The 16076-nt window shown below is 41.7% G+C and overlaps 1 protein-coding gene across 6 annotated transcripts in view; it reads left to right on the top strand.

Annotated features, from left to right (window-relative positions):
* grm8a (glutamate receptor, metabotropic 8a) overlaps nt 1–16076 on the top strand; it is a 340837-nt gene that overhangs the window by 82394 nt on the left and 242367 nt on the right. For all 6 annotated transcript variants that reach the window (XM_069519989.1, XM_069519987.1, XM_069519988.1 and 3 more), the window contains one exon: nt 244–460. In XM_069519989.1, coding sequence (XP_069376090.1) covers nt 244–460 — 217 coding nt within the window. The remainder of the gene's footprint in view (nt 1–243; nt 461–16076) is intronic.

Raw genomic sequence — 16076 nt, 5'->3', positions numbered from 1 at the left:
GGATTGGTTTAGAAAACTGACCATCCTCCAATCTTACACATTTTAATGTGTAGAATGAAAAATAACTGAATATTGGGGTGATGCTGGCGTCTGCTTTCTCCTCTTCTCGCTGCACTTGGGTGCACTTCCTCCTCCTCTTCTTGAATATGGTTACCACTGTTAGAGTTTGCCGAGGCTGCAGTTTACAAAATGTATTTTCTTTCCTCAATATTCTCTCTTTGTTCCTCTCTTCCTCTTGTCCAGATCCCCCAGGTCAGCTACGCCTCCACGGCTCCGGAGCTGAGCGACAACACCCGCTATGACTTCTTCTCCCGCGTGGTGCCGCCGGACTCCTACCAGGCCCAGGCCATGATGGACATCGTCACTGCGATGGAGTGGAACTACGTGTCCACTCTCGCCTCAGAGGGCAACTACGGCGAGAGCGGCGTGGAGGCATTTATACAGATCTCCAGGGAAACAGGTAGGAACTTTACGTCCATCAGTGAGACATGTAGCAGCAGCACATTGCTGCGGTGAGAGCGATGTGAACTGTCTCAAACTGCTGTGATTGATTGATGTTGGGTGGTTTGCTCCTGATGAGGAGACAAGTGGTTTTACATATGGTTCAAGGACTCTCAGAGGTCCATGGTGTGGCTACTCAGAAGTCCTCGGTAAAATGAGGAGCACTATTGTGAGTACGATTTTCTACTACTCTGCATTTGAAGAACAATGGAAGTACAAGATTTTGACATTTGGTCATCTACAAATCGTTCCCTATCTCAGGCGTTCTGCGAAAACCATGAGTCAACAGCTTAAAAGACGTGCATTGTTTTGTACTTTGTGGTGTGTATTTTGAGCAGAACTGTAGTGAAAGTGGCTTGGAGGCTTTTAGCAGCTCCTCATTTAAAAGTTGTTGAAGCAAACTTTACAACTCTCTCTTCTTCTTCTGGTTGTCTTCCACACTTTCAGAAAACATTTGCTGTCACGAAAGAATTTGAATAGACAGAAAGCGAGAGCAGAGTCGAAGCCCACGCTGCCGAGAAAAAAATCTGTAAGGAGGCAAGAATAGCATCGGGATAAAATAACTATGATGTGATGTTCAGAGCGCACTTTGGAGTATGACCAATGATCAGTGGCTTTAGTCTGTAATTTAAGAGCTGAGGCAAGAACAAGAGTAGAAACTGTTAAATCTCCGGGTAGGCTGGAGATTATAGAGCAGCGAGTGAGCTGAGACAAAGTGTTATCAGCTTTTGTAAATGTCAACATTTTGCAATTTTAACGGTTCATTTGCAATCCATAACAGCACACAGCCTCGGCATGTAAAAAAGGTCTCAATCGCCCCCTGGTGGCTGGCTTCAGTGTAGATTGAAAACCCAGCCTCCTCCATGTTAGCAGATGGGACACAAATTAAACATCATATATTGTTTTCTTTAATATCGTTTCTGTCATTCTGGTTTTAATTAGATATTTAGTCAAGTTTGGTTTTAATCACTTTTTTGATGCTATTAAAACAAGGAGAGACATCATGATTGACAGCAGAGGCTGAATCGTGATTGGTCGGAAGTGTAGACACATCCTCCATCTTTACATAAAGATGAAGAAGAAATGGTGATAAATTGAAGTAAAAACTGTGTTGAGCCACCAGAGTCTCCACCACAGCTTTAAAGCACTGTGGCATAGATTGTGCAACTCTATTAGAGGGATATAAAACGACTTTTCCCAGAATCGGTCCCTCATTTGTTGTTTTGATGATGATGCAGAGCACCTTCTTCTGCTTTTTTAAATAGCACCTCTGAAACCGCTGAACGTACTCAGGTGATAACAGCTGTGGGTGGAAAACTTTTCATATGACACAGCAGGAAATTTTAACACAGTTCTGATGCAGCTGGAAGCCACCATTTGAAATAGGCCTGTATCTGAAAGAACAAGCAGGGACATACAGTATGCGAGACACCCAACTAAGCTGCCAGATTAAAGTGGAATAACCTGGGCAAATTGGAAATAAGACTTTACATGCTGAGACAAAAATCTGTGAAGGACATGAAATATGACTTTCTGCACGAAAGCATTTGTCTTTGCTCATTTATACAGATTTGTCCTCTGCTCATCCCCTGGTTATGAATTGACAAACAATGGGTAATAGGCTGATGTCAAGACAACAATACAAATGGTAAATGTTCAACAATCATTGCATTATCAGGCCGTGTAGCAGCAGGAGCTAAAGTAGTAAATAACGCTCGAGTGAGTGAGAGTGACAGAAGCACAGCAATGGAGAGAAGACACTGAGCGAAGGATCACTCGTCTGTTTTGATGTGAGACTTATAAGCGCGGTCCCTGTGGTCCTGGGTGCAGTAAGTGTGGGTGAACGCAGCCTTAAATCAGGTTATTAATCCTCCAAGTGATGTTGACAGATAAAAATGCTGTCAGTTTTCCCTGTTTATGCCTCTAATGTTTGTTGAAAATGCATCACGCCCGATGTCTGACAAATATTTACAGACTAACAGACGTGTAAAGAATCCATTTAAGAGCGGATCAGGCGAGAGCTATTTTTACCGCTGCGGGTCGATGCTTTAGTCTTTTCTTTTCTTTTTCTCTGCATCGTTTGTGTGTTAATGCAGAGACGACAGCTCTTTGTCGGTCTGTGCCACCGTCCATCCGTCCATCCCTGTCTCTGTTTGTGTTTGGAGCCAGCTCGCCCTGGGCCGTGTGCTGTGGCCGTCCACACATAGATGCTAACTGCGGCTTCAGATCACTGTGTGCATGCATGTGTGCGTGCCACTGTGAAAGGGTAAAGCAATCCTCAGCAATGTGTGTTTGGTGTTCTGGGACTCTGGGCAGATCGGCTACTCTCTTACCCTGTGTGTGTGTGTGTGTGTGTGTGTGGGATGGCTACATGCTGTGACAGCAGTCAGTTGTTTACTCTGTCGCTCTGCAGATGTGAACAGAAGCAAGAAGATGAAGGGATGAGAGAGCGAGAATAAAGGTTGGTCAAAAAGAGGGCTGAGCTATAGTGAGACGTGTCTTTAAGTGTGTGTGTGTGTGTGTGGTGCAGAAAGAGCCAGGGGAAGACGCAGAAGAACGGGACAAGGTGGCAGGGACAGCAACAGAATAATGATAGGGATCCTAATAAAGATTCACATCACTACCAACCACTGCAACACACACCTACACTCACTAACTGTACATATGCATGTTCTCACCACACACACAGATGCACACATGTGTACATACTGTATGTAAACTGACAAACGTGGACATTTTGGACACACACAGACACGCAGAGAGCCACAGGGAATTATTCAGTGATTGCAGTGTAATGATTGCAGTTTACAAGGCGCTCTGCATACTGATAACCAAACATCCATATTAATTGGTGTGTAATCGTTCGCTGATGATTCTTGACAATGTGTGTGTGCGCGGACTCAGATTGTGAGCGTGCATATTAATCACCCAAAAAGTTCCACAATAGGTGCTGGAACCTTGTTAGCACGAGTCAGGGGGATACGGAGCGTGTGCGCTGGGGCACAGTGGCTACTTACAGAGCAGGTTTAATTCTGCCCAGTCATGCCTCCCTGTGCATTTTCTTATTTAATACACTGACAATGTTAAATATTTACTCCTCCTGTTCGGCCTGCAAAACCGAATATGTCCCACTTTCCATTTGCTGGCTGCTCCACAGATGCTGTGCGACTCCACTCCCAGGAGGAATTATGTGGGAAATTCTGCAAAACTAATTTTTCAGCCAAGTCCGTGCGGCAGTCAGCAAAATGTTTTTGGTTTCAAAAGGACTGCTTCAGGGAAAACCTTAAATAACTTTAGATGTGAGGTTGCAGCAATGGATGGACGAAAACTCCAGATGCTGCTGTTGGAGACACTAACCTTCACATTATTGCTGCTCTAAATGATCATTTCACTACTTTCTAGGGATGTCACTTTTTCCACAAGTCAGTTTCTAACAAGTTTTACATGGCCACAACTGGATCATCATAACTGCTTCAGAGGGTCTGATGCTCTTAGGCTGTATATTTTGAATTTGTCACAGTTCAGCTTTTGCTTGGAGGAAAAATGTAAATGTGGCTACTTGGGCTCAAAAAATGTACCTTAACCGATTATGAGTAAAATGCTTTGGATGAAGAATTCACATAAATGTAACCAGGTTCCTCCAAATTTTTTTTAGCACTCAAACTACAGTTGGAAATGTTTTTTAAAATTAGATTAATTTGCTTTTTAAGTGATTTCAAAGTATCTTGATCGCCACCTGGTGGCTAGCAGCACTATGGGTCATAAACCTGGCCTCCTCCATGGTAAAGGATGGGACATGGGTCATACATAAAACATCACAATCCATGTCAAATTCACTTTTCTCAAAGATTTTTTTTGTTTGGTTTGAATTTGTCCGTCAATGCAATGAAAGTGGAGATAAATGTCACGATTGACTACTGCGACTGGCTCACGATTGGTCGAGTGCATGTATTGGTAAGACCTTGCCTTATTTTGGAAGAGGACATGGAGACACATCTTCATTGAACCTTTTGCATGGCAGTAGAGTGTTTGTCTTCTTTATATATCTAGAAGGCAAATAGTTGTTGCTTCTGTGGATTTTGAATCATATTATTTCAACAAATATCACGTCCTTCAGGATAAACTTATAATGATTTGTGGCATAAGTTACACAAAAGTAGCTGTTATGTGAAATCCCTCACAGCCACCTCTGCAATACTACACTGGAATACAAGTAGTAATAAAACTTAATAAAACTATATCTATAGTTGAAGTGATATAGTTTCACTAACACTGCAGCTTTTTTTTCAGAGTTTTTCTCCAAAAGTCTCTTTATCCTGCATAATAAACAGAACAGTGCTAAAACATTTTTGCAGTTTGCTCAGCCATGCCCACAGCCTGAAATACATTCACCATGACTTTTCCAGTGCGTGTTGTCACCCCAAGCAACGACTTTCCAGTCATGCAGAACCAGAAGCAGACACAGCTCAGTGAGCATGGGCCAAACGTGTTTACTCATCATTAGTAAATGTTCACAGACCGGGTCCGTGGCGAACATCATTTTTTTTGCTTTCGCACACAATAGGTTAACGTAGCCCAGCGATCAAAGGTTGCTAAACAAATAATGCAAAGGTCAACTTATGGAGGGGACATTTGTCAGGGAGTGACTTCAAATGTCAAACATGAAGGTAGCGCTCCATTTCTGTTGATAAAATCCATCATGTCTCATTTTACATCAAAGACAAGGGCAGAAATGAGAAATCTCCTTTTCCCTCTCACACCTCATTGATTCCACGAGGGGACGTTTTTTTTTTTTGCCACAGTGGAGCCCGAGATCAGCAGCGGACCACCGAGTCTCGACCTGGCGGTGTTTCATCCCATTGTTGAGTTAATGGAAGTTTAACCAAGCAGGTGCTCGAAGGGCGGCCTCCCTTTGTACTCTGCCGCCTCGCTGTTGACGCACACTGTGGAAACGGCAGCAAATGGTGGCGAGTCTTGTCTGTGTCCTCCTATATTGAGTTGCGTTTTCGGGGCATATAGATTGCTGCGCCATAAAACGAGAGGTGGCTGGGAACTTACCGAAGACAGAGACATGTTTCAAATCAAGTCACTGCCCACTCTCTCCTTCCAGTACCCTTCCTCCCTTTCCCAGTGGAACCCATCTGGGATTAAACACACTGAGAGAGGCTGCGGCTGAATCTGTGTGAATTCAGCGGCTCATTCAGCCACCTCGTCCCTGACACCGGCCACTCTACAGAATCTCTGGAAGGCGGTAATGAAGAAGGGAGAACAAGCAGAATAAAAAAAAAAAAAAAAAGGGGGCCAGAAAGAAAATAATTAAAGGGTTATCTCCAGATTCATTTAATTAGTTCCCTGGCTCTAAACTAATCTTCCTCCTTTTTGCTTAGCTTTGCCTCTTTAGTTGGCTTTCAGTCCACTCTCGCCCTCCACAATGGAGGCGGCTCGTGTCATTATTCAAGTCTTGTTACTGACTTACGTTGTTTTTATTCAATGAAGTGGAATCATGGTTTAATTGAAATACATTGTTATGCAAATTACATGTTAAAGTATGTATTTTTATTAATGAGGCGCGAGTAAGTAACTCTTTTACACAGCTGGAGAACAATTCTTTCTATATAATGATCTCAAGATATGAATTTAATTATACTACTTAACGACTCACGTTATGAATATATGAAGTGATACTTAAATAATTTTGTATAATAATTTGTGCTGAGATACAAAGAGACAGAATATGGATTCTGCAATATATATATTTTTTTTACATTGGAATGACGCAGAATCTCTGTATCATGATATTATCGTCAACGTGGGCCATGTATCGCACATCGATCATGAGTTACCCTGCGATTCCCATCGTTAGTTTACATCCTTAAATGTGCCACATAAACACAGACAGGGAGATTCTCAAGATGAATCACACTGCACACACACAAACAAACTCTCTGCAACTCACTCAACTGACAATGTACGTCCCCCGGGTGGATTTAGCTCTCTGGTTCTCGTCCTTGATTTCACACACAGGGAGTGCAAACATCAACCCATCCATTTGTAACTAATTACGCCAGCCTTGGTTTTCATCTCAAGGTGAAGCCGTCTTTGTTGTCTTCATGAAAGGCCTCAAACTCTCAGTAGCTCGTAGCCTTGTTTGTGCTGTGTTGGTGTGCGGACGGTTCATCCTCGCAAATCTGAGTTCTTGTATTTATAAAGCCGCTTTTTTTATTGTTTCATTAAACGAAACGGGTACGAAACAGTATTTGCTTTCATAGTCTGTGTGAAAATTAAGTTTAACTTAACTGTAAAATATCTTAAAGTGCCCATTATTACTAAAAAGAAAGTCTCCAGATTCTATTATAATCCTTATTTTGCCAATCTGTCACCTGGGTGGAATTGACAATAACTATTAGGAGGTAACAGCTCTCTGCGGATGGCACTAGTTTTGCCAGAGGACATCTAGACGTGGTAATTATTACTCGTGCAGCTCTTTGGATTTCATCTCATCCAGCTGAAATGGACATTATTTTTCCCAGCTGCCCCAGTATGAAGTCAGAAATTACAGACTGATTCCCCGAAAACTTGTAGGATTGCCTGCAATGCTTTTCTTTCAAAGCGCCTCAGTGTGTTCAGCTACGTCTCAGTGATTACTAGTGTCTGGAAAATCAACGAATAATTAGATTTGCCTCGTACAGAGCGGATTTGCTGATGTGCAGTATGTTATGTACTTAAGAGTCTGGAGCTCGAAACATAAAATTGTCTTGTTAGAGTGGAGTACACCAGCTGGTAAGAGACAGTGCAACACATACTTCTGACTTTATGCTTTTTTATAGTGTTCACCACACTGAGATTGACTTTTTTAACTGTGTAGTGTTGCTCCACTGACACAGGATCCAAAATTAACTTTTCTCTCACCGGCTAGTAAAATTGTCACATTTGGTTTCAGTATTTTATTGGGATGATACTTCATGTAAAATACAATCTGCAAAGAGGCATGAGCAAAATTAAACAGAATAATCAGATAAGATAAACCTTTATTAGTCCCATTTTGGGGAAATGTACCTTGTAACACACAGTAAAGGTAATATATAAGTAATGTATTAATAAAAGTACTTTTTATTTATAGAGCACTTTTCAAAAAGTAGATGACAGAAATTACTCAAATAATCAGATAAAAAAGATATTATTCCTATTTTTCTCTGTATGTTTTCATTGGGGCGGCTCAGTAAGCGGGTTGTCCACTGACCAGAAGCTCAGTAGTTCAATCCCAGTATCCTCAAGTCTGCATTCTGAACTGTTCTTGGGCAAGATGCTGAACCTTACATTGCTCATGATGGCCCGCCGATGTGTGTGAATGATGGTTATGTGCACTGTGTATAGAGGCGCCGTGTGAATGGATGAATAAGACTTTATCTCCAAAAAGTTTTGAGTGGTCGATCAGAGTGATAAGGTAAATAATCAGAAGATATCGCCACATTGTTTTAAAAGTAGTTTTCATGACCCATAGTCTCCTTTCCTGTTCCAACTCTACCTCAAACTCACCTGTAAATTAAACCTTTAAAAAAAATGGGGTTCAGACTCTCAGTGTTTTAATAAATAACATTTAACCCATCTGTGTGACAGGTAGTCTTTAGAGATTTACTCACCATCTACCCACATTCGGTGCTTGGCAGGTGTTTATTTAGGACCCTCCTTAAGACGGAGCAAGAGAGGATTCTGGGCAGAGATGCACAGACAAAGTGAAAGCAGTGTGTCTGTCTCCATTTGGCCTCTTTGAGTCCACCAACAGATTGAGGAGAGGAAAAAAAAGCTCATTCATTTGCTGCAAAGTAATTTCAGTGATATTACGGCAGCAGTAGGTACATAGGTGTGTTTTTGTTTCACTACATGTGTGTTTCTCCCAAATGTCTTTTTATTTGTATAGAGAAGTCTTTGTGTGTTTATGTGAGAGGGTATAGTGTGTGTCAGTGTGTTTGCGTTCTGTTTTGGAGTCTGTGTGTGTTTCTGGGAGCAGAAATCTGCCTGCAGAACTTAAAAGCCCTTTCAAGCCTCTTCACTGTTCTGCTCCAGTAACTTAAGGTTTTTTCTTCCTCAATTTTTCATCCCTGTCTGTAGAAGAGCTCTGGGGGTCACAGCTAAAATAAATGACAACGCCGCAAAAAATGACTACTTGTTCGGCTTTGAAATCTCAAGGTGCTTTGAGAGTTCTGTCTTAAGAGCTCTAACCCCAAAATACATCTCCCTGTATAAAAAGAAGGGTGTGGAGAACCAGACAAGGGATCGAATGTGGGTTTTAAGTCCTGCTCTAAAACTGAAAGACCACGCTCTTGAATAAAGAGTAAAGAAAAGCTATTCATCAACACATATACCACGTATGTATGACCACAGTCATGCATGTGTTAAGTCTGGTGCAGAATATAGAAAGGATGCATGATGGGATCACAGACAGAGATAAATGTATGGTTTTCAATGAAAGAAGTGCACATTAAATCATGCCAACAGTATGTACATAAACTGGGGAAGGTTTAACTCCATCTACCTATATAATGTTTTTATTTAGAAACAGTTCTGTTTCAATGGATCTGCTTAAAGAAAAAAGCATATTCACCATTATACAAACTGTCACAGGGATGATTTTTGGAAAAGGCTTAGCGTAGCTTACTGGCTTTAAGCTCCAAGTGTCATTTGTAGAAAATTAGATTTACAGTCAGCGATCAAAGCAGAATTCAACTTTGATGTTGTCAGCCTCTCATGATCACATCCGAAACAGGCAAGACTGTGTAAAAAATGAGACTCCTTATTTTCACTCAGCAAACAGAGGAGGTAAATGAACACAAGCCACGAAACCAAACATAATAATGAACATTAAAAAAACACACAACAAACTGGGAGAAGTGTGATACTTGGTGTACCACAACTGCTGCTGTTGTTCTTTTTGTGCATTTCTAAATAAAAATGAAAGATTCCAGAGTAGAACACAGTCCCTCATCGAGGTTAGTCGCACCGACACTCATAACCCAAGAAGTGACTGCATGTGACAGCTGCACAACACAGTGAGCCGAAACAGCAGAGCTGGAGACCCTACCCCTGAGCAACCATACCGACTCATTATTCATTTTAGGGGTCGTTGCTTTGCATCAAAAAATGCACTAGTTTAAATCCACAGGTGCTCTTTAATGGGTTTAAGAAATTCAGACAAAAAACTAAATCATAACTAGAATGGCACATAGAGCGCTTACCTCCGCCAAGGCCCAACAGTCCCCTTAAACTCAAAAAAGCCTTATAGCTGAGAGTATAATATAACATCATCTGAACTAACACTATTTGTTACCGTACAGTAGCTGCAAAAAGCCTACACACCTATCAACTGACATTTAAATCTGCTGGATCAGGATTTTTATTTGGATCTGCACCAAATTACAAACACTCACAGACATAATTTCCCTTACTATGCCAATTTTTTTCTCATCAAGATCCATTAATTATTTTGTGAGAAATTGATCAAAATGTCAAAAAACACCCAATCTAGCCGCATTGAAGAAAATGATTAAAAATTCCTGGATGTTTCCCCGTTTCTGGATCTAAACCAGAACTTAATGAGTTCTTTCTTGGCCTACACCCCATCCCTCCACCAAGTTTTTAGGAAATCTGCTCAGGAGTTTTTGCACGGTCCACAGCTAGTTGGACGAACCACTATTTTTGCATTAGTCAAATAATCTCAGGGTCATTGTCTACGCACACGAGTGGCTATCGCATCAAATTTTGGTGCGATCGAAACAGATTTGGTTTGGGTACATCCTGTCAGAACAAACTTTGAATGGCTACGAACTGTTCTCAAGTCAAATCAACCGAGCAGTTCTTAGATGATTGTAGATTGATGAGAGAGGATGGAATACTTTTTTAGTTTGCAGGCTTTGTGTGACTTTGAGATGATCTTTCTGTTTTCTGGTAAGATCATCGATGTGCTGTGGCTCTCGAACTGGACCAGGCGAGGCTGAATGCACGAGGCCACATGGACAAATGAGTCCTGCTGTCTTGCACCTGGCACCGTTGGCGATGGAGCGCTGGCCTATGAACCTTTGGATGTCTTTCATTTCTCTCTGGCTTGCTGCTTATGAATCAAAATCTGGATACTGCACACGCATGTGCATGAACTTGCACTCGTATAGTCCCGCTCTCGTCTCTATTGTCCTCAGTTACTAATACACACTCCTCCACACACAACTCCAAACACACACGGGCCGACAGGGTTATTGCTGGTGAGCTGGCAGAGGCTGATTAGCTAGGAGTCAATGGGGGAGAATTACAACTCTTGCAGCACTTCGATTTCATTGTTGCTTCGACAACGATCCATGTCAGATTGCTTGAATGTCGGGATGTGGGAAGAGTAATCGGTGTTCTCCATCTGTCTCTTTGTCTGTTTATTTCTCTCAACCCATTCTCTCTGATTCTTTCTCTTTTGTTCCTCTTGGTTATCTAATCTCTTTATTCATTCTCTCTCTCTCCCTCATTGTCCTGTCATCCTCTGCCCTTTTCACTATCCTTGTCCTGGGTTGGTGCAACAAGCGTGTTGGTCTTCAAGTTGCCCTAATCAAAGTAAAAGTGTTGGAGACACGCCCCTGTACTTTTCTTCAATCCATATAATCCCTACTCGTCTGTCACTCTTCACCCTCTCTTCTGTTGCTTTCGTCTGTCTCTGTTCTCCTTCTTGACTATCCCAGCCTTTGTCATCTTTCTGTCTCTGTTCCAAAGAGTCTAAAGGCAAACGTTCCCACAGTGGTACTGCAGTGAAATTACATTTCAAGAACAACTGATGTCTATTTTAGTGTTTTTTTTAGAACACTTGTGGAAGATTTGGAATAGTTATACCACAAAAAGGAAGAGCAGACAATATACGTTTCCACTATTGGGCCTCCATCCTTCATATTTGACGATTTATTTCTTCATCTTCGGTTTCCTGTTCAACAGTTTCCAGGAATTCAGGAAGGATGAGCGGGCTGATACATTTCCCCCACAATCTCCTCAAGGAAAACCACACTCACTTCATCCAATTCAATTCCCTAGTCTGAACCCTACTTCCTCCACCGTCTCAGACTTTAAGTGCTTTATTTCTTTTCACAATCCCATGTATGAAAGGCCTGTGCTTCCATTACATTGCACACTCCCATATTAACATCTAAATGACTGTTGATGGTGACAGAGTTAGTAGAGCCTATTATACAACGGAGCAGTGGAACTACACAAATGACAGGTAATCACAGAGGGTTGGAGGCATTTCGAACAAATGTTGCTGCGCCTTCATAGTTTGACTTTGACGGAGTAATTTATTCCTACTCCACCATCACGGAACCACGGATTTAAAAGTTTCACCACTTACCCGAGCCTTCCCCAATTTTTTAAATCCAGAAAGAAACTGCTATTATTCAAAATAGAAATGGGAATTTATGCAGGCTTAGACACGGCCTTACATATTCGCTTACTTCTTCTTCGTTGCCTCTGTTTGTATTCCCCCTGATGCCTTTGTGTTTTTCATTACACTGCATCTGTATGTTCTGGTTCTATTATGTGTGTGTTTAATTTGTCTTGTGAAGCAGGATGGATGTGTCTGCATCTCTTTTTTCCTCTTCCCCGCACTGAAGGTAATTAATATTCGTCAGTTGGACTCAAAGATGAAGATATTTTGGCCTTTTGATCTTGATGTATCAAGTCTGCCTTTCTGGATTTTTTTCAAATATTAACCTCTTGACACTGATTAACTGATTATATTTCTGTGATCAAAGGTGAAAGGTCACAGTGACCTAATCTGAATATGGAAATAAAATGTTTGTCGACTGCACTGGTTGCTGGAGGCACATAATCATAATTCTAGTTTTCTTCCAACCATGCCTCTTTTACCCACATCTCAAGTTTTCTGTCGCTATCTCCCAAGAGTGATGATCATATGCTTTATGTAATTGTCAGATAGCAAAAATGTATTTGACATAGATTCATGCAGTGTTATGGCCACATCTTTTTCTGGAGCTTGTTCTCACTTGTTCAGTAACTTTCTATTTGCGGAATATGTGGAGAAATGGTGTTGAGCCATAGCAGCTGGTGGCGGCACCTGAAAAAGATATTCATAGGCGTGTTTGCAGTGTGTGTACACACAGGCATCAAAGGGCTAAGACTTTGATGAGAAAACCCCCACTGGAGAATTTTGCACTGTTAACACTTGATGTGAGTGTGAACACGTCAGTGATGAATTCACTGCTGCAAACTTAAAATACTGTCTGTGTTTTATGTGATGAGAGAGAGATACGTTGGCACCGGTGGAGTGAGAGAGGAGCCTCAACAAGATGGGGAGGGAAGGATGATAGGCAAAGTCTTTAAAAGAAGAAAAGATCAGATAAATGAAGAGAGGGGGAATGAAGATGAATGAAGTTCAGAGCTGAGGGGAAACGTAAAACGGAGAAGAAAGTCTTTAATGACAAAACAGGATTTCACTGTCATTCACAATGACACAGAGTTATCTAATCAGTTGTGTGGTAAGCCCCAAACAGCAGGCTTTGATTACTTTAGTGTAGTTCTGCAATTCTTCTCACACACACTCACATCTCAAGTTCATCCCACCTTACAATTCTCAATAAGCCTAGTTCATGCTTGCTGTTCCATCCTGTGGCAGCATGTGTCAGAAATGATGTAATTACCACTGGCACGCAGCATCGCTTCTGCTGGTCACGTCTTCAACGTCTATCCGACGCGTCTAAGTGCAACATGGATTGAGCTGGAGGCAAGATTCTGCAAACTGGTCCAATTCCACAGACATCTCTATGACCCCTCATTAATGACGGAGCATGAAGATTCTCAGACGGCTCCTGGAGGGAGATTGCAGAGGATCCGTGACTGTTTTTTAAAGGCGAAGAGGCAACACACAAGCCCTACCTAGTGCTCCTGGTGGAAACATGTGAGTGCCAAAGTGCCACCTGTTTGTATATCTTCTTCTGCTTCTTTGCCTTTTTCCAAAAGTAGTGTTGTCAACCATAACTTCAGCGTTACCCTTACTAAGTTAAGTTAAGTCTGGAAGTCCCCTCCTGCCTTCTGCTAAGTTGACCCTAAGACCCCACAGTATGACTGTCACTCCGGGTCAGTCAACTGGTTGATATTTTTCCTACACATTTACAAATTCCAAAATGTAAAACTTTCTACACTAAAAGCTGGAGACTCAAAAAGCTTTGAGTGAATCAGATGAGCAGAGGAGTCTTTCCAGCATGAATTTGATCAGACTCAAACTTGCAGAGCTGAAGGGCCTCTAACCATAATACGGGTTAATATTTTTAAATTAATTCTAAGAGAGCCTGGAAGCCGGGGCTGTGAAACCAAAATTGGGGTGAGTCATCCAACCTGACCCTCGCCTTAAGAGGTTTTGTTGTGCCATAACAACGTCTCATTATATCCGCCTTTGCCTCTCCGAGACGAGGCTCGTAATTCACAATGCGACAAGATGTCGACTAGTTAAAGAGAGGTCATTTTAGGCGTTCAATCGACTGACCGACGCCGTCATTTCTCAGGCGAGGACAGTCTCGAAATGGAGATGAATGCTGTGTGAGGATACACTGAAAGAGGAGAACACGGTGGGATGAAAGAAGAGAGATCAAAGAAAGTAGATGAGAGGGAGAAGTGGCAAAGAAGAAAAAAGAGGAGAACTTGATTTTTAGCTTTATCCGCCACAAAAGTGTCCAGCATCTCCAAAGCCCATGTCTGTGCACATGAACCACCTATTTCATATTCAGCAATACCACTTAAACATTGCAGATCCTGAAAATGTCACCATAGTTTTAAATAATTGCATTCGACCGATTAGTAGAAACCATCACTTCTCTTTCTTATATCTTATAAAACATTCACATTCTCTAACTTTCATGCCAGTACATGTAACAATATGTTGCAACGAGCATCAAGAAACACGTAACAACTTCTAAAATGGCTGCAAATAAATGCAAAAAAAAAAGTGTGTATTTGAAGGAATGAGCAATACATCGCTCATTAGCAGTTTAAATGGGTTCAGGTTGACGCATTTGTTAATGGATGACAGGAAGTAAAACTTGGACCTAAATTATTTCCTGGCACCAACATCCCAATTAAAATGGTCTCTTCAGTCATTGTGTTCACAAGCTGGTGGGTAGTTCCAAACATCTGGGGCCTCCATGTTGGATGCCAAACCTGGGAGACGAATGATAAACAAACACTGGCATCCTGTAGCTTCAAGTAATTTAAAGTCCACTCCAAAGCTTTTGATGCACATTTTTGTTGTAGGCTGGAAAAAGTGGCAATTACATGTTTTTCAACTGCATCATAACTGTATCTATAGTTTGACAGCAGCACCCTCTGTTAGGGTTAAAATATAGACTCTAATTAAAGATGGACGACATTCCAGCTGCCCCTAAAAGTGAAGCCAAAGTCTGAAGGTGCTGTTACTCCGCTCTGCCAGAACTCTTTGGTCCACATTGTGGGACTTCATTCAATACGAGCAGTGAATTTCTCCCGTGTTTCCATGGTGATATTTAAAACAAGAATAAGAACTGGTCCCGAAGCGTTGATTTAAATTTCATCAGCCAGTGTGGAAGCAGGTTCAGGCATCTTTTCCTCTTGTGTGTTGGGAGAGGAGGTGAAAGCAGCAGTGGCACCAGTGCATGTGGATGCATCTGTGAGTCGAACATTTCAGCTTCTAACTAATCGTTGCTGCACAAATAGTCTTATATGGTATTTGTGTCTTGTTTCATCGTAGACAAAGAGAAAACGAGAAAAACGTCCTTCACTCTGCAGTAGCAGCAAGTCTCCTTCACAAATCACCACAAACGTCTTTGTCTTTCAAAAGCTGGACGTTGGACACACAATCTGCTGAAGAGCATTAAGTTTATCAAAGAGGATTTGTCCTCGTAATTCATCCAATGTAGCTGCGTGATTCTCCCTGTAATGACGCTGGAGATTGGCACTGAGTCCACTTTTCTTGACAGTCACTCACCATGATGCTTGTCAGGGATGACATTTAACAGCTCTGTGTCTGGTTCACCCTGACCATGACCTGACAGCAGTACGACCAGAGGGGATCCACCAAACTGGAGGCGCTGAGTTTTTCGTTTTTTTAACTGTCTGAGTCTGTGAGTAAACCGAACCTGAGAGGCATTCTATTCTCTCTTTTTGACTGACACCAACCAGAGCGGCCCTGAGTCTGTGTTTCCCTTCTTCTTTTGCCAGTCACTTGCAAAACTCATTGGCAACTGGTTAAAAATCGTGTAGTGTGATAAGATAAGATAATATCTCAGCAGTCCCACAACAAATTTACTGTGTTGCAGCAGCAAAGAGGACAGTAAAAGTATTCATAAGTAAACATACAATATAAACACAAGGAAATGTGAGTTTATTTTGCTGTCAATGACACAAAACCAAATACCATTTCAAAATTTGTGTCATTGGAAACCAATGAGCTCTGGGTGGGTGTCCACACTCTTTTCCCAGCCTTCGTTCTATATGTTGAGAAACAATGTGGATCAGTTTTTCAGCTCTTTCATTTCTTCATTGAATTAATATGTGAATTTACCCTG

Source organism: Paralichthys olivaceus, chromosome 23 (genome assembly GCF_024713975.1).
Source record: "Paralichthys olivaceus isolate ysfri-2021 chromosome 23, ASM2471397v2, whole genome shotgun sequence".
Taxonomy (NCBI): domain Eukaryota; kingdom Metazoa; phylum Chordata; class Actinopteri; order Pleuronectiformes; family Paralichthyidae; genus Paralichthys; species Paralichthys olivaceus.
This window is presented reverse-complemented; position numbering and strand designations above follow the sequence as displayed.